The 18833-nt window shown below is 41.3% G+C and overlaps 1 protein-coding gene across 1 annotated transcript in view; it reads left to right on the forward strand.

Moving 5' to 3' along the window:
• Positions 1 to 18354, forward strand: part of CDH11 (cadherin 11) — a 149481-nt gene extending 131127 nt beyond the window's left edge. Inside the window, exons 12-13 of the mRNA XM_036275464.1 lie at positions 14472 to 14723; positions 17028 to 18354. Of these exons, the coding sequence (XP_036131357.1) occupies positions 14472 to 14723; positions 17028 to 17524 (749 nt within the window). The 3' untranslated portion in view covers positions 17525 to 18354. The remainder of the gene's footprint in view (positions 1 to 14471; positions 14724 to 17027) is intronic.
• Positions 18355 to 18833: the final 479 nt, after the last annotated feature.

Here is an 18833-nt window from a genome sequence, read left to right on the forward strand (position 1 = left end):
TTCTGCAGCCCTGGCTTCAGAGCCCAGCGCAGGCAGCGGACAGGTAGTGCTGCAGACGACTGCAGCACTCAAGTCCCTCTCGGGCTGGTAACATCGAGAAGGGTGCTCTTGGGGCAGATGAAGAGCTGACCCACCCAGGTTTTGAGATGCATTTACTTTGAAAATATCAGACTTAATGGCATCTCTAAAAACACAAGAAATGTGTAATGGGTAAGAAAGAGCCACGAAAACAAAATACTAAGACTAACCCCTTTCATCTGTCTGGCTCTTTATTACTTTATAAAACCTTCTTATGGTTATTGTTTCACTTCATTTCCACAACAGCCCTATGAGGTAGGCATGTTGAATACTTTTATCCCCATGATATAGATAAGGAGGGAACATGACATATCAGAAGCTTCAGAGATGCTCAGGTCCATACTCTCCATGCGTGAAATAACTGAAAAGTTTGAGCATGTGGAGGGTTCTCTCCTGTTTGCCTAACACACTGTGTTATGACTATAAAGCTCGTGTCTTTTCCAGTTAATTCTTTCTGCAAAATCTTTGTTTATCCTGAAGTAAAATAATAACAGTCTTCAGAAGAGGTAGAATCTGAAATTCAATTAATCAATCTAGGTTTCCAGGGAAAGTGTGAACAGAGAAGGACAAACTGTACTTCAATTTTCATTACAGCCATTGTCATTGTGATAAAATATATTTGCAGAGTTTTATAATTTTTCTTACTGCATAATTAATACATATTCCTTGACAGAAAATTAACATATGCAAACAAATAGAAATAAAATTTAAAATAATAAAATAACTGGATGCTAATATAGTGTCCAGAAATGATCACTGCTATTTTGTGCATCCTTCCAGACTTTTTGGGGCATATATTTTGATCTTTAAACAAGGCAGTCATAAAGTCCATGTCCAGTTTATTCCCATTTAATTATATCAACATTTTCTTCTAAATAGCTCCATAATTTCCTCCTTAAGAATGTCTGATAACAGTTGACTACTGTTTCATAAGTATATTTTCATATACCTTTGCCAAATATCTAATTATTCTTGTAGGATAAATTCCTGGAGTGGAATGACTAGCTCAAAAGTTTTTGACACTTGCTGACAAATTGCCTATCAGAAATATTTATACTAGAACATCAAAGTTACAACTAAACTACAGAACAACTATCATTCAAAACCACCTGAAATCAAGCTGAATGAAAGTCCTAAAATTACAAAATTAAAGCAGCAGCCACATCGAGACTGGTAGGAGGGGCGGAGGCAGACAGGCTGGTCCCACACCCACGTGTGGCGGATAAAAATCAGGAGGATACCGCGGCTGGGAAGGTCCTCCCTGAGGACTGAGGGGTCCTCATCTCACACCAGATGCCCCGCTCAGGGTCCCAGTGCCAGGAAGAAAATCCTCATAACTTCTGGCTGGAAAAACCAGTGGGAATTGAGGCTCAGGGAAGATGACGTGGCTGGAGCCCCAGGCACCTCCTTAAAGGGCCCGTGCACAGACTTATCGGATTCACTCCCTCTAAGCTTGGAGGGGAGGCAGCTCAAGGGGCACCAGAGACATACAGGGAAGAACTGAGCTGTTTGGCACTGGAGCGAGGACTGGAGAGGGGGCTTTCTCCGGAACAAATATGCTGTCAGAGGCCTCTGTTCCTTTGGTGAGCCCTTCCCTGGGGCGACAGACAGTCCCCATACCTGGGACTCCAGCAACGTGGCTCACACTGGTTGCCCCGCCCTGGTGATTCCCTAAGCCCCCCCCCCCCCCCCAACTTTCAGGCCCATTCAAGCTGATGCCAGTTGCTTAACCATAGGATTGGCCTGTCTTGGATCCTGCTTCAGGTTTTCCTAAATTCTTTCAAACAAGCAGCATCTGGTCTCAGATAGCCCCATATATTTCATTAAGTAATAGACAGAAACAAACACAGAGAGGCAGCCAAAATGAGGATACAAAGAAACAGGTCCCAAATGAAAGAACAGAACAAGACCCCAAGAAAAGAACTAAACGAAATGAAGATAAGCAACCTAACAGGTGCTGAGTTCAAAATACTGCTTATAAGGATGCTCAATAAACTTAGTGAGGGCCCCAAGAGCATAAAAATGGACCAGTCAGAAATGATGGATGCACAGTCAGAAATGAAGGAGGCATTAACTGAAATAGAGAATAATTTACACAGATTCAATAGTAGAATACGTAAAGCCAAGAAGCAAACCATTGATTTGGAATATAAGGAAGAAAAAACGCCCAATCAGAACAGCAAAAAGCAAAAAGAATCCAAAAAAATGAGGATAATGTAAGGAGCCTCTGGGACAACTTCAAGCATGCCAACATTCGCATCTTGGGGGTGCCAGGAGAAGAGAGAGAGAAAGAAATTGAAAACTCATTTGAAACAATAATGGCAGAAAACTTTTCTAACTTGGTGAAGGAAACAGACATACAAATCCAGGAAGCACAGAGAGTCCCAAACAAGATGAACCCCAAGAGGCCCACACCAAGACACATCATCATCAAAATGCAAAAGGTTCAAGAAAAAGAGAGAGTCTTAAAAGCAGCAAGAGAAAAGCAGTTAGTTACCTACAAGGGAGTTCCCATAAGGCTGTCAACTGATTTCTCAAAAGAAACTTTGCAGGCCAGAAGGGAGTGGCAAAAAATATTCAGAATGATGAAAAGCAAGAACCTACAACCAAGATTACTCTATCCTGAAAAGCAAGAACCTACAACCAAGATTACTCTAGATAAAGCTATCATTTAGAATCAATGGCCATATAAAGAGTTTCCCAGATAAGAAAAAGTTAAAGGTGTTCATCACCACCAAACCATTATTATATGACATGATGAAGGGTCTTTTTGAAGAAAAAAATAAAATATATGAACAAACAAAATGGCAATGAATACATATCTATCGACAATGGAATCTACAAACAAAATGAACAGGCAGAACAGAAACATTCTCATAGATACAGAGAACATTTTGTTGGTTGCCAGATGGGAGGGGGGTTGGGGGAAATGAGTGAAAAAGGTGAAGGGATTAAGAAATACAAATTCATTGCTAGGCTGACAAACCTCAAAGGGTAAGGGGTTGGGGGTGGGAAGAAATAAACCAAACAACTAGTATGCATAACCAATGGACACAGACAGTAGTGTGGGAAAAGGCGAGAGGGGGGCGGGAGTGGGGAGGAGGGGGTCAGTGGGGGAAAAATGAGGAACATCTGTAACACATTCAACAATAAAGATTAAAAATAATAAATAAATAAATAAATAAAAGAAATATTTATACTAGAAATATTTATAATAGCTGTTAGAAAAATAGGTGTGGTCCCATTTTCTCACCTTCAAGTCAACTGTAGATATTTTTTAAAATCATTGACAAATTGATAGGTGAAATATAATTATATTTTAAAATATCGATTTCATTCATTATTAGCAAAGCCAGGAGTTTAAGTAAGTATTGATAATATATATTTTTTTCTTTTGCTTTGTAAATCTGCTCTTCATGTCCTTTGCCCATTTTTGGAATTGTCTACTTATTCATTATTTTACAGTTTATTTGTAAAGTCTCTTCATCTTTTAATGCTATTAAAATTTGAGCGGTCAAGCCTATTTCATATATTTCCTCAATGTGTCAATGCCCTTTCAATTCTGATTATGCCATGTTCTTAAGGATACATGTTGCACTTTTTATATCATTTTCCTTAGCAAGACTTTCCTTACCCAAAATTGATATTAACATTCACCTCTCTTTTATCTTTCATATACATCATACTTCCCATTTCTAGCATTTATTTATGTGAAAGAAATATACAACCCCAATTGTTGTCCATTCCCTAAATATCGTTTAAGAAATAATTAGTTATTTCCAACTGCTTTGTAACACAATGTGTAGCATCGTTTATGATTTTGGGGGGACTTCCAATTTCCCCATTCCATCTACTTACTCTAGTGCTAGTACCCTGTTTATCTGTAATAGTTGCATATGTGTGTTAAAACCTGATATATATTTTCTCCACATTATTTTTATTTTGTTCCTCTTTCTTAAATTTTGATTTCTTTGTTCCTCTAGATATAATTTAAAATTAATTTTTAAGGTACCTAAATAGTACCATTGTGAAATTTATTGAGTTTACCTTAAATTTCTGGGTTAAAGAACTAAAAATTTAAAAATATTCTTTCTGTCCAGAAGCATGGTCTGACTTTCCATTGAATCAACTCATTTTTTAATTTCATCAGCGATGTTTTGCAGTTTTCTTCATTTTTGTTCTGCGTGTTTCTTATTGAGTGTACAGCTGTCTACTGTACATTTGGATGCTGTTGTGAGTGGATTTTTAACTTATGTTTTCCAAGTGACTGTTTTTTAATACAAACTGCAGCTATTTTAATTAGTTCATTGTTCTAAAGTGATACAAGTTCTTAGCTGATTTTTCTAGGGAGACAACTATATAAAAATTTAATGCCCATTTGCTTCATTCTTTTCTAATTGGTTATTTTTTGCCTAATTGTATAAATGTGCACTTTTACAATATATATTAAATACTAATAGGTATTCTCCTTTACTTGTTACTTTAATAGGAATATTAGTTCTAAAGTTTCCCCATTTAAAATTAAGATTTGTGTTGTGGGGCATGTGTGTTTGTGTGTGTTTTAGACAATTTCCTTTCCATTATTTAATTAAAAAATGAATGTCCGATTTTTATCACAGTTTTTGGATTCTAACAATAAGATAGTTTGATTTTGTCTTTTGACCTAATGATTTGATAAAGTAATTAAAATGAAACATCCTAATATTGCACGTAATATTTTAAATTTCCAAACCTCTTGTTTTAAACAGCGATCACATGATAAAGTAGAGAGGAAGGAGCAAGGGCTGGAGATTAAATGCTTATTTTCACTTTTTATCTCTAGGAGGGGATCAATCTTAATATGAATACATGAATATTTGATACATAATTAATTCTACTATGGTCTCATTTTAAAACCATCAGTTGTTATATCACATCTAAGTCATGAGTTGAGCTGCAGTTTGGGAGAGAAAGGTCCCGGGACAGAGACAGGGGCACAGTGGGCACATTCCAGCTTCCCAGCACCCGGGCTGCGTGCTGCCTGGTGCAAAATGAGTACTTTTCAACTAAAATTGAAGGCCTATCACACCATAGAGTCACTTGGCTATTAAAACATCGTTTATTGACTTGAGCAGCAGCGGCCAATTTTAGGAGCTAGCAATAAGTTTCTATTATAACAACAACAAAAATATTCTTAGGAATTTCAAGCCAACAGAGTGAAAGTGTAACCCTTTAAACATCTTGAAATACCTTCCCTATTTCATTTGACCTTCTCTGCCCTTGATTTTTCTTCCATAGTTAGTGCCAATGTGACTTCCATCAAAAGCTTGGTATTCCTTTGCTCTTCTGTCACAATCTCTTCTTCCCATCCCTCCATAATCATGGACAAGTGAGCTCTTCTCATGGACTGTGTGCCAGGAAGTGTCCTGGGAATGTGGCTTCAGCCATGAGTAAGACAGTCCCTGATGCCAGGGAGTTCCAAAAGCCTAGGGGACCAAGTTAGTTACACGATGAAAGCACAGAGCACTTTGATAATGACCACGAATGACATATGCACTGTGACTATCACAGTGGTTCCCAAACAGGCCTGTCTGACTCCAGTCTTGCCAGCACTTAAGTCAGTCTTTACTAATAGGCATACCTGAAGATGTCTCTCCTCTTAAAATTCTTCTCTGGCTCTCCAGCGCCTAAGGATTTAACTGATCCTTCAGAGCAGGAATTATATGATCTTCCACCACCCCTGTAAACTTTGCCTGTATCTCCCTTCTCTTGCTATACCTTGAATCTAAGCTCAGAAACTGCAGACCACCTCTACTTTCCTGCCAGGCTGTCACACTCTTGCTCTGCTGGGAAGTTACTGCTGTGCCTATTCCTCCTCTTCCAAGTCTCACTGTGCAGGACATTTCTTAGGTGAAACTTGGCCCGAGGTCTCCATCCATCCCCAGGGCATCATACAGGCCCTTCCTCTGTGCTCCGGGAATGCTACACTACCCTTCAGTATTGTTCTTATCACTCTGTATTCTAAGCAATTATTTCCCTGTCTGTTTTCACTAGCATATGAGGTCTGGGGGAGCATTATCCCAATATTAAGAAAAGTGAGTTGAACAAATGCATGAATTAGAATTAAAGAGTGGATGGAAAAACAACAACATGTAATGTGCTTCAGATATTTCAGGGATTAGTTATTATTATAGAAAAAATTATTGTTATGACATAAGCCTCAGGCTGAAAAAAACAACCCATGTTTTGATGTTGGAGAGTTCTAAAGAAGTCAATGCCTATCACGCACCCCTTCCACCCATGCATTACTTATTATCCCACAGGGTTATAATGCATATTCTAGGGCTTAGGCCCAGGAAGAGATGACCTTCCCATGTATTTATTTTCAAGTACATCATCTAAGATGGGCCAGTTGCAGATCAAATGAGCTCTGATGTGTGATACATTTACATTTTTGTTTGAACTGCTAAAAAAACAGTATGAAAAATGAATGTTAGCATAGAAAGTTGATTTGGCTGAGTCAGGAAGACAGATTCACCCCAATTCGACCAATTGGCAAAAATCTTTTCTCTCTTTCCCTTTTTCTTTTTTTGTCTAAACTAAGTACATTTCTTTTTTTATGAGAAACACCAAATAACATTCAAATATGCTCCTGGTTTTCTACTTTTATAATTTTAAGATACCCAAGCAGATTTCTGAGGAACTTTTCTCCCCTCTGAGTGCTTTTGGCAGATCAAAATGGCAGATGTCTTTTAATGCCATTTTCACTGTATAAATAATTATGTTCCTTTCCTGCCTGAAATTTATTGCTGCAGTTTGTCCAACACAGAACATAGTTTATCTGAGAACCCAACCCCTCCCCATCCAGATGAAAACAGAAAGAGGTCTTCTTGGTGGATCAGACATGTTAGTCGTTCGAGGTTCCCTCCTGTCACTGACTTAACTAACTCCTGGGATTTCTCAACTTACTAGAAGACCCTAAATGTTTATATCCCACTGAATTCTTTAGAGGTTTTGAACCAAGAAATAGTTAGGCAATATGTTTCTTTCTTCTTCCCTATCACCAAGGAGAAAATTATCCCAAACAAAAGTGGAGAGAGAGTTGATTCTAAGGAATGTGATAAATTAGAACAATGAAAAAGTTTATCAATACCAACACACAGTACACAACACTTAGATATCTTAAGCACACACACACATAAGCAGTTACTCCTACTGCGCTGCTTATGGTATCTCATATGTTGCCCTCCCTCAGTATCAAAAGTGTTAATTAAAAGATTATGATCACCCCTTCCCTGGTGGTGCCAGTACTTGATCCAGTGGGGAGATGCCACAGCCAGCAGGGTCTTGGGTCAGACACTTTTCTTCATTAGCATGTCAGAACTAGCCTCTTCTAGAATTTATCTCATTGCAGCATTTCCTTCATTGCAAAATATTGGGAAAGCAGGAGATTTCTCTCTGCCTCTTGCTTGCGTGTTGGTTTGTTTTTGAGTGTGTTGTGTGTGAGGAAATGCCGTGCTAAGAGGTGTTAAATATGGGTCTCTCTGCCATAAAATTCTTAGGTTTCTTAAAAAAAATTTTTTAAGTTTTTTTTAAAAATACATTTTTATTGATATTAGAGAGAGAAGAAGGGAGAGAGAGAGATAGATAGAAACATCAATGAGAGAGAGAAACATTGATTGGCTGCCTCCTGCATGCCCCTACTGGGGATCAAGCTCGCAACCCAGGCATGGGCCCTGACTGGGAATTGAACCAGTGACCTCTTGGTGCATGGGTCGACACTCAACTGATTGAGCCACACCAGCCAGAGCCAATTCTTAGGTTTCTCAGAGCAGCTCTTTTCCAGGGACATGAGTCTGCCTGGATCTTCCTATAGGCTATGATGGGGTCCAAATAGTTCTATAACCATATTGGGGGAAATTTGGTTAAAAAAAGAACTAGTGTAATTGGCATGCTATCGTATCCAGACTCTGGGGTCAGCTGTGTGCTACCAAAAGCACAGTGGCATCTCGAGGAGTCTACCTCCTGGTTCTGTGTTTTCCGTGTGATTGTAAGTGACTGCTTCCCTCTTTGATTCTCAGTTTCCTTTCCTATAATAAGGTAAGTATATTTTCTGTACACAGTTTCAAGAATTCTTTGTGATAAGGTGTGCAGAAGTAACAAGGAATAAGGTTTGCACATATTAGCTGCTCAATGACTGTTGCTTAGTTGAATCTGACTCAACCTAAATCATAGAAAAGATTAATGAGGTAAACAAATGCAACTATTTAGCAGGAACACAATCCACACTATAGGTATAGGCAGTGTTGATCAGCTTGGGTTCCCAAGTGAGAAGATGGAGACTGGAAATTAACTGCAAGCTAAGGAATCAATAAAATCTGACTGTGTGGAAAAGCAAGACTGATGTGGAGATGTAGTGGAAGGAATATCATTCACCTGTTCATTCTGTTAGCACACAGAACACTGCTAAATGCATCAAGATGAGGAAGAGCAGGTCCCTTCCCTCAAGGAGATGACTGTCGGGTAAAGAAGATTGACATTCAGATGATCACCATAGACTGAAATGTGCTATTATGTGCAGTGACTACAGGTGGATAGAGTTCATAGGGTGTTCAGAAAGGCAAGAAAATAAAGATATCTACCCAAGCTATTATGTTAATCTTTAAGCATTAGTAATATCAAATATAAATAATACAAACTTTAAAAATATTACTTAAAATTTCAATTTTTTCAGTCCCTGAGTATAAAAATTCTGAACAATTAAACTGTCCAACAATGTCTTAGGTCATTGCTTAGCACATATACTTCTGACATTAAAGCTTAAAACTCCACTGAGGCCCTGGCCGGTTTGGCTCAGCAGTTGGAGCGTCGGCCTGTGGTCCTGAGAGACCTGGGTTCAGTTCTTGCTAAGGGCATGTACCTCGGTTGCAGTTTGTCCCCGGCCCTGGTCGGTTGTGCGGGTGGCAGCCACCCGATGTGTTCCTTTCGCGTCGATGTTTCTCTCTCTCTCTCTCTCTCTCTCTCTGTTCCTCTCTCTCCCTCCCACTCTACCTGAACAAAAAATGGAAAAATGTCCTCGGGTAAGGATAAAAACAAACAAACGAACAAACAAAAAACTCCACTGAGACTTTTGGGGCACACACAATACATATATTTCACATGTGTGTTTATGTATATATTTTCAGTATCCTGACTGTTATTGCCACATTTCTAGAGAAGGTCCGGAGGAAAGTGATCAAACACTGATTATTCTGCTGGTGACTGCATCACTGTCTTCAAGGGTGTGGGGATTTTTTATGTGGTAGATAGACCTACTTTGTCTCTTGAGGGTTGAGCAGAAAGGGTAGAGTAGGTAGATTGGGACCAGAAGTCAACAATGTAAGAGCAAGGCTTGGCCTAGATTCTTCAGATCTTGAACAATTTCAAAACAAGGGCCCAGGCTGATGCACCCAGGGCCTTTCTTCCTGGGCTACAGTGTCTCAGATGAGGTCAAGCCAGGGGAAGCTTTAGCCTCAGCAGAGAAGGACAGAGGAGAAGAGATGGTGAGAAAGACCCTCTTAAGAGCTTTAGGGAAGCTTCCCTGCCCTGGGTCAAGCCTGTCCCCCGACACTGGCGTAGAAGCAGAGTGCACTAACCCTTTGTAGCGGTGCTTCTTCTTTTCAGGTTGTTAATACGCAGGGGCTGTGCCCAAATACCACCCATTTTGCTCAGCTCCGTGTGTGGCTAATACAAGATTGGCACCCAGTTAAGGGCTACTTCCTCATCATAATTTGCATAATTTTTCTATTTATTTTTTTAAAATGTATTGAATAAATGATTACTTTTAATAACCAATGACATCAACAAAAATGGAAGATATTGCCTTACAAAGCTTTGTGGATTGTGGAAACCAACTTGATAATTAATATCAAAAGTTTCATCCTATGAACCAGACATTTTAACAGAAGGTCATACCCATGAACCAATAATCATAAGACAGTTATGTTAGAAAAGAGTATGAGATTTGAAACCATTAGGTAGAACATATGGATTATGTCAACATCATGGATGAGCTGAAAAAATTGCAAGCCATGTAAGAACTCAAGAGTAGAATATTAGATTATAAAGAAATTAATATATTTTTGAAAATTTAATAACATTGGGAAATTCTCAAGCAAGGTGGAGAGAAAAACCATGACACTAATGTCCTACTTTTCTTTTTTTAACTTGGCATTATATCACCAAAATGCCCCAGGTTACTCAAATATAATTTCCCTTTTTAATGTCAATTGTATGTATCCCTCCACTGGGCCCCATAGTCATCAAAATTCCTCTGTTTGCATCCCCGTCATTATCACGGACCTGTACATTGTGTTCGTGTAATGACAGGCTGCACAGGCAAAAACAGCATATGATTAGCAGTCCAGGTTTTAGATATAAAAATGTATATTTTGAATTTATTTTTCATTAATAGAACACCGCAATTTATGCCTGACATCTACTAGAAATTAATGGCCCCATTTGCAAGTTTTTGCCTAAGTGGAAGAAGAAAATGGCATTGGTGATGTGTCTGTAGCCAAAGCTGAGAACATTAGGTGTCGGGATTAGGAACCAAGGTGCTTGAAGAGCATTTTCTTACCTTGGGGAATGTGCTGCCCAGGGCTGCAGAGCACCAGCCGCTTCCTTACCTCTGGGCGAGGGCCCTTCTGTGTGGGCACCGAGCTGCTTTCTGAGCTGCGCTGACGTTTCCAGGAACTACCTTTCCTCCTGTTGCCAATAAGCATTTCTTCCTATTGCTCAAAAAGGAGAGATTCCAGAAAAGAATTCATATTTACTGCACATATTCGGGCACTGTGCTAAGTACCTTTGTGAATATAATCAAATTTAACCCTAAGATTATTACTTTCTTAGATGAGAATATAGAAACTGGAGGCATTTACTAAATATATCCAAAGCAAGGCAATTACTTTGTAGATGATTCAAGTTTCAAACCCAGGTTCGTTTCACCCTGAATACTAAGAGATTTGCTCTTTGGAAGTTTTAGAAAGGAGAAGGACCTAGGAAATCTCCTGGTGGAAATTCAGAACTCAATACATTTGTCTTTTTCTGCCTGATCTTATTGACTATGGAGCCATTTTGACACATCCCTGAAAATGTGTCATCATAGAATCTCTTTTTTCCCTTGCGTCACCCAGAAACCTTAGAAATGTGTATGTCCCAAGTAAGGGGACCCTCTTAAGTACAGATAGAGAATGGCTGGCTAATTAAAATAATTTAAGTGAAAGAGAATCTGTGGTCAAACTTAAAATGCAAAATTGATTTTTAGAACAGGGGTTCTGCTGTCATTCTTTGTTCATTTATTTTTCCATTTGTTTTTCACGAAGTGTCTGCCCATAGTGACTCTTTAGTGAAAGATCAATGGTCAGAGTGGACCCCAAGAAAGACTGTCAGAGGCCACAGCACCTAGTCCTCTGAAGTGTCTCTCTCAAAAGAAAGCTTATCCTCCCATTGGTGCTGGGGCCACTTGGATCTCGAGGGGGAATATTTTTCCACTCAGACTACATGGAGCACCTAGGTACCAGCCAGGCTGGTTCCACGTTTCCCCCACATTCACCCTTCACCGACTCTCCGGCCTGGAAGATCTCAACCCTGGGTGCTGGTCTTTCTGGTAGAATCCCCGAGCCCTCTGGAAGCACAGCCAGGAAGACAGCCACTGCCTGTCCTGCACTCTCTGGCTCCAGGGACAGTCCCGCCAGCATGCTTGCTGTCGAACAGGGCCCTCCTTTTAGAGATGAGCGAGAGAGGCTCTAGATGGGGACATGACTCCTTCTAAAGCATATGTTACCCAAGAAGAAAGCCCCAGTCCATTGTATTTGCTACTTCTTCAGCTAAACTTAAAGTCCATATATAAAACATATTTGACTAGAAGAGATTTAAAAAGAGTGCTTGAGATTCTACTGATCTATCCCTCAGAGATTACAAGTGCTCCAGTCAGCGGGGCACTTTGATGAACTCTTGTGTCATAGTTTCCGTGTGTCTGAGAGGGCTTAACTGTTCCAAGTGAGCAGCATCTCGAATATACCGGCTGGTGTCCTGCTCAGATCGGCATTTTCCATCGGTGTTTGATCTTCATTGACTTTCATGTGTAAGCCAGCCTGCTGGGACCTGGAGGGACGGTCTTGCATGGATGGCACACTGAGGAGCAGATTTAAATGATGGCTTCCACAGGTTTAAAATGCCAGAAACACTCAGCTCACATCTCCACACCAACACCATGCATACTAGGGTGGCATCCAGGAGGTAAACTAAGTACATGAGGATGCCATCTGTATCAGAGAGGTACCTTTAATCAAGCACTTTTACTGATTTGCTTTCCTTCTTAAATTTTTAATGTTCATTTTTACTCATAATATTGTTAGTGACATTTCAGATCATTAAAATGGGGGTAGATATTGTAATTTAATTTGCAGAGGTCTTACTGAACTCCGAAGAAATTAGAAGAAAGAAAAAACAATAAGATATTTTGAAATAATTGATTATAGGTACATAAATTACTTTCTAATAATTGTTAAGCATAGAAGAGTGGTGTAGCCTAGAATAGGTCAAAATAGTCAGGAAACTGAATTTACAGTTAACATTTTATTTGACCTGTTTATTTTTACTTTTTGTGATTTTTCCACAGTATATATAATTTTTATCTGGTGATAAGAGCAATGGTTGTCAATCACACAGAATGTAGGAACTATAGGAACGAGGGCTCCTCCGTTGCCTGGACTGTGACGTTGAAGGGCAGGGAATCCGCCCTGTGCACACAGCTTTGCCTGCAGCACTGCTCCAGGTGTCTGCTCGCCCCGAAAGGAGCTGGGTCTGCCCTTGATGTGTGTGTTTTCTCTCACAGATAATATATTACATTTCCTTTAACCTAAAACATATCAATCTAATTTTGAGATTCTAATTCATGATCCTTTTAAAGCCTGCAAGCTATTGGGCCATTGTGTTGGCCGTTCACATTGCGATAAATTACTGATTCTTCACTCACAAACGGAGGCAAGCCACACCGAGGATCAGTGTGTGTGTGTGTGTGTGTGTGTGTGTGTGTGTGAGAGAGAGAGAGAGATTCGATGGAGCATATTCAAAACTTCAACTGTTTGATAACACAGTGTTCCCCCCACAGCATATGGCCTGGGAAACATATTTTTGGTATGCAGAGAGGTGCAGAAAAGATCATGAGGAAGCATTTGGGGGCATAGGTTACAAAAGATTAAGAACTACATGAAAGTTAACGTCTGGAGTTAGGGGCAGACCTTTTCCAGAACACGGGCACATCATCCGTTCCACAAATATTGACTGACTGCCGTGTGCCTGGCACTGGAGCGGCTGAGATGAATCCGATGAAACCCCCTGTTCTCCCCCTAGTTCGTGATCTAGGCGGCGTCAGTAACAGAGCAGCAGGGCACCGATTTCTACAGGAATAGTGTTACGGGTCACAGAGGAGGTGATGGGAGAGGTCTCGAAAGGCCCTCCTGGAGAAATGACTTTTGGATTCAATTTTGCGGCCCGAGGAATTCACCTGCCCCGATCAGGGGGACGGCTCTGGGGCCTGAGAGCAGTGTGTAAACGGCAAGCCTGCGAAAGTGCTGAGCTGGGGACCGGGGCGTGGTCCGCAGGCCAGGCTGGTCCGGCCCTGTGCCGGAGGTAGGGTGGGGCTTGGACCAGGGCTGTCTGGTGGCTGGCCATGTGGGTGGCTGTGTTGTGGGCAGCAGAGAAATCTGGAGTCGTTTTAAGCAGGAGGGGTGACTGGGTCCTGATGGTACTTGAATTTCAGAGAAACCACAAACCTGCTGCTGGCTTTGTGAAATATGACAGATGCAGAGGATATTTTCCTTTAGGACTCAGGATTGGGCTACCGTTTGGGCAAGGTTGGAGGGTGGACAGGAAATCTCTGAAAAAAACAAATAAATAAAAACTGGCCAAGGGCTTATCATGAAGTCTGGAAAGTGCAAAGAAGGGAAAGAAAGCTTTTTTGTGTTTTTTATTCATGATCACTTACATATTTTTTTATGTCCTGTACTATATAGACTATACATTTGAAGCTCACACTTGGTTGTGTTTGACTAGAAAGACAACGCCCACATAGGAAACAGCATGGTTACCATGCCAATGAAGGCATTCTGTACCCACCAAATAAAAAAGAGCCAATTTCTGAGTTTTGTTCCAAAATGCATGGAGGTTATTCTTTGATTCCATCACACCAAGTGACCGCCGCGTCTAGAGACACCCAGACTAAAGAGCAAGTGGGTGTGATGTTAACAAAGATGTTAACCTTTGGCCATGAGAAGAGCACCCTCAGATCCACCAGGCTGAATGCAAACATGTCCAGGCTGTGATTCGTGTGCTTGGGTTCTGACAGCACCTTGTCTCCCCTCTTCCAACAGACAACACTGCAGGGGTGTATGCCCGGCGCGGGGGCTTCAGTCGGCAGAAGCAGGATCTGTACCTCCTGCCCATCGTGATCAGTGATGGCGGAATCCCACCCATGAGCAGCACCAACACCCTCACCATCAAGGTCTGTGGGTGCGATGTGAACGGGGCACTTCTGTCCTGCAACGCCGAGGCCTACATCCTGAACGCTGGCCTGAGCACGGGGGCGCTGATCGCCATCCTGGCCTGCATCGTTATTCTCCTGGGTAAGGGGTCCTCCCAGCTGGTCACCTGCAGGAGTGTCCTTACTGCATGCCCATCCTTGAAATATACTTCTGGAGGTCAGGCTGGTCACCAGGGCCATGCTGTACACTGTGGGTCTAACCTGCGACAAAGAGGCAGTTCTTGCTCTCGTGCATTCCGTGGGATGGTGTGTGGGGGCAACTTAACAAGCAATTAGAGCAGAGTGGGGGAAGGCTGATGAGCAGGTGGCCAGGCATCACAGGACTGCACAGGGGAAGTCGCCTGGGGTGCCATGGGGGGACACCAGAGAAGGTTTTGCAGAAAAGGAATCTGGGCAGACACCTAGGATATGAGCAACGGTTTGCTTGCAGGAGGAGGGAGAAGGATTAGAGGCAGAAAGAATAATCATGAGGCAAAAGACAGTGTGTGAAGGACTTAGGGAAATGGACAAAGGTCACCTGATTGAAGCTGGATCTTGACTCCTCTAATTATCATATGTAATATCTGGGTGCATACCTCGGCTTATGGGACCCCTGAGAAGCTGTTTTAGCACTTGCAGACTGAGTTAGGTGCCCCTCTTCTGCACTTACCTTCCGCCTATGGTTCACTCTGTGATAAGAGGAATGCACTGAGGCTAATGCCGTCTGCCACTGCTGGGCCCCAGGAAGATTAGAGCAGTTCTCCCAACTTCGCAGGACCTGTGAGTGACAAAAATCAAGATTGAAATCCAAGTACGGCGGACACCAAGGTGATGCTTTTCTGAGTTTAGTTCTCCACTGAATGAATTAATGGGGTTCAGCAGCACAGGGAAGAGCCAGTGAGTTCAGTTCCATAGAGAGTTTCTGACCATTGTCTGGGTACCAAGCCCTATGTTTGGCCCTTGGCGCTGAAGAGAAGCTCCGGGCTTACAAGAGCTCAGGGCTTAGTAAGTTCATCTATTGAGGAGAATACGTTGAAGCAGACAGACTACAGAGGCACATGGTGGGTGCCATGATAGGACTGTGAACCAAAGATGTTGGGGCACGAGAGTATAAAGTGCCTGACATTGACTGTAGAGGTCAGAGACATCTATCTTCCTGGAGGATGTGGCATAGTCATGTTCTGAAAGAGTTGTCCCACTGGTGAAAGAGGCTGAGGTAGGTGGATATTGCATGCAAAATACAATGCAAAAAATATCTCTAAGAAACCCATAGTCTAGCTGGGGAGCCAGATGTGTGAACCATGTGATAAAGATCATGATGACGGCAGAAAAGTGGGCAGGTTGGTGCATGGAGCAGGTGCTAATAGCTCTATCTGGTGTGAGGACAGGATGCCAGGAAAGGTTTCCATGATGAAGGATAAGACAGTGTCAGCAAAGCAAAGCAAATGAAAGGGAGTGGTCTGGGAAAATGTGTTGTCAAGAAGAAGACACAGAGGAAGGATCCTGCTTGGTGACCATGGGGGCCAGGTATAGTCTGGGCACGTGCAAGACTCCTCCCTGCGTCCCAGAGTGATGGTGACCCAGAGGGGCTCTCAGATTGCTTGCCAAATTCAGCCACAAACATTTTCTTTGGTGCTGCAGAGTGTGGGGGGAGTGTTCTAATGGAACAGTGTAGAAGCCCCTTGTGAGGAGGCGACAGATAAAGAAGTAAACCTTGTCTGAACTTTCCCTATAAGCATCACTGCTCACTCGTCCCAGGTTGCCTGAGCTTAGTGGGGAAAGAACAGAGGTGCTTCATCTGGACTTCCAGCTGATGCTGTTTTCTTTCCTGTATTCAATCAAATAAGAGAAGACTTGTCTCTTGGGAGCTTTATAAACTTTCCCCCCTGTGTATGGTGGTTTGAAGAGGATCCAGCCATGCTTATAGTAACATTTCTCATTAAGATAGAGTAGGTCAAGGCTGATGCCACCCCCAGAGCTCTGGGCAGGAGCTGGGCTTCACACCTGTAGAAAGGCAGGACCTGAGGTCTTTGAATGTGCATTTTCATAACCTCAGAGAGGGAGCTGTCTGCCTTTGCAAAGAGAAACTGTCCATTTTTAAGAGACTGCAGATCATATATTTAGAGTCTTCTTAGTTTTTAGGAAGATGACTTCCAAACAGTGTCAGATTCATTTGTAAGAAGCTCAAAACAGCTCTAACTTGCTGCTTTGTTTGGATATAATATTGCCCTGGCAGCATTTTGCAGAGGAAGAGCCTGGTAGAGGGCAGTTTTGCACACCTGTGGGGATTCTAGGTAAAGCCCTCATTTTGTAGACTGGTTCCCAGTTCTGTGCATAATTCCCCTGGGGAGAGAATCCTGGAAGACTGGGCTTAATCTATCCTCACTTTCCTTCTATTTCCTTGTAGTCATCGTAGTGTTGTTTGTGACACTGAGGAGGCAAAAGAAAGAACCACTCATTGTCTTTGAAGAAGAAGATGTCCGTGAGAACATCATTACCTATGACGATGAAGGGGGTGGGGAGGAAGACACAGAAGCCTTTGATATCGCCACCCTCCAGAATCCTGATGGTATCAATGGGTTTATCCCTCGCAAAGACATAAAACCCGAGTATCAGTACATGCCTCGACCTGGGCTCCGGCCAGCGCCCAACAGTGTGGATGTTGATGACTTCATCAACACGAGAATACAGGAGGCAGATAATGACCCAACCGCCCCTCCCTATGACTCCATCCAAATCTACGGCTACGAAGGCAGGGGCTCGGTGGCTGGGTCCCTGAGCTCCCTGGAGTCTGCCACCACAGATTCAGACTTGGACTATGACTACCTACAGAACTGGGGGCCTCGTTTTAAGAAACTAGCAGACTTATACGGTTCCAAAGACACTTTTGATGATGACTCTTAACAATAACGATACAAATTTGGCCTTAAGAACTGTGTCTGGCGTTCTGAAGAATCTAGAAGATATGTAAACAGGTATTTTTTTAAATCAAGGGAAGGTTCATTTCAACAAGCAAAGTTTTACAGAGAGGATGCATTTAATAAAAGTGCAAAGACATCAAAGTGGTAAATACTGTGAAGTACCTTTTCTCACAAATGGCAAATATTGGAGTTGTTTATTGGTTTTGCTGGAGGAAAACCACTTGGCATACAAAATATTTAAGTGAAGGAGAAGTCTAATGGTGAACTTGCAATGAAGGGAAATTGTTTATGTGTTACGAACAGCTAAGTCCTTCTTTCTTCTTCTTTTTTTAATTTGTCAAAGAAGCTTCCACAAAATTAGAAAGGACAACAGTTCTGAGCTGTAATTTCGCCTTAAACTCTGGACACTCTATATGTAGTGCATTTTTAAACTTGAAATATATAATATTCAGCCAGCTTAAACCCATACAGTGTATGTACAATACAATGTACAATTATGTCTCTTGAGCATCAATCTTGTTATTGCTGATTCTTGTAAATCTTTTTGCTTCTACTTTCATCTTAAACTAATACGTGCCAGATACCGTTCGGTCTTGTTTCAGTGAGAGGCGCCCTATTTCTATGTCATTTTTAATGTATCTATTTGTACAATTTTAAAGTTCTTATTTTAGTATACATACAAATATCAGTATTCTGACATGTAAGAAATGTTACGGCATCACACTTATATTTTATGAACATTGTACTGTTGCTTTAATATGAGCTTCAATATAAGAAGCAACCTTTGAAATAAAAAAAAAGATTCTTTTTTAATTCTGGGTTTGATTCTTAACGTTGGAAAAATTAAGTATTTCTAATGACCCATTTATATTTCTAATTCAAGATATTGTGATGTTTTAATAACCCTATTTATGATCTTTTATAGTCTGCTGCTTTTATTGTTTATTTAAAATATGTTTTGCAAATGTGTTTTCAGATAAGATTCTGTAACATCGTGTAAAGCTTTGTACATTCTCAGTGTTAGCTTCCTGGCTTCTCTTCACACACATCTTCCAAAAAAGTAGGATGCGAAAGATCTAGGTCAGTCTATCATTTTGCAATACTTGTTATATCATATGGATTTGCCTTGTATATCAGTAATTTGGTGGTTATAAGAGATTAATCCTTGAAGGAATGAAATTATCAGAACTCTAAAGTTCAAGATGTAGTTTATGCCCCATATTGAGCATTTGGGGGTTGAGGGTGTGAAGAGTCAAAAATATAAATTTGCCATGAGTACTTATCAGATCTCC

The sequence above is a fragment of the Molossus molossus genome, unplaced genomic scaffold (assembly GCF_014108415.1).
Source record: "Molossus molossus isolate mMolMol1 unplaced genomic scaffold, mMolMol1.p scaffold_m16_p_21, whole genome shotgun sequence".
NCBI lineage: Eukaryota > Metazoa > Chordata > Mammalia > Chiroptera > Molossidae > Molossus > Molossus molossus.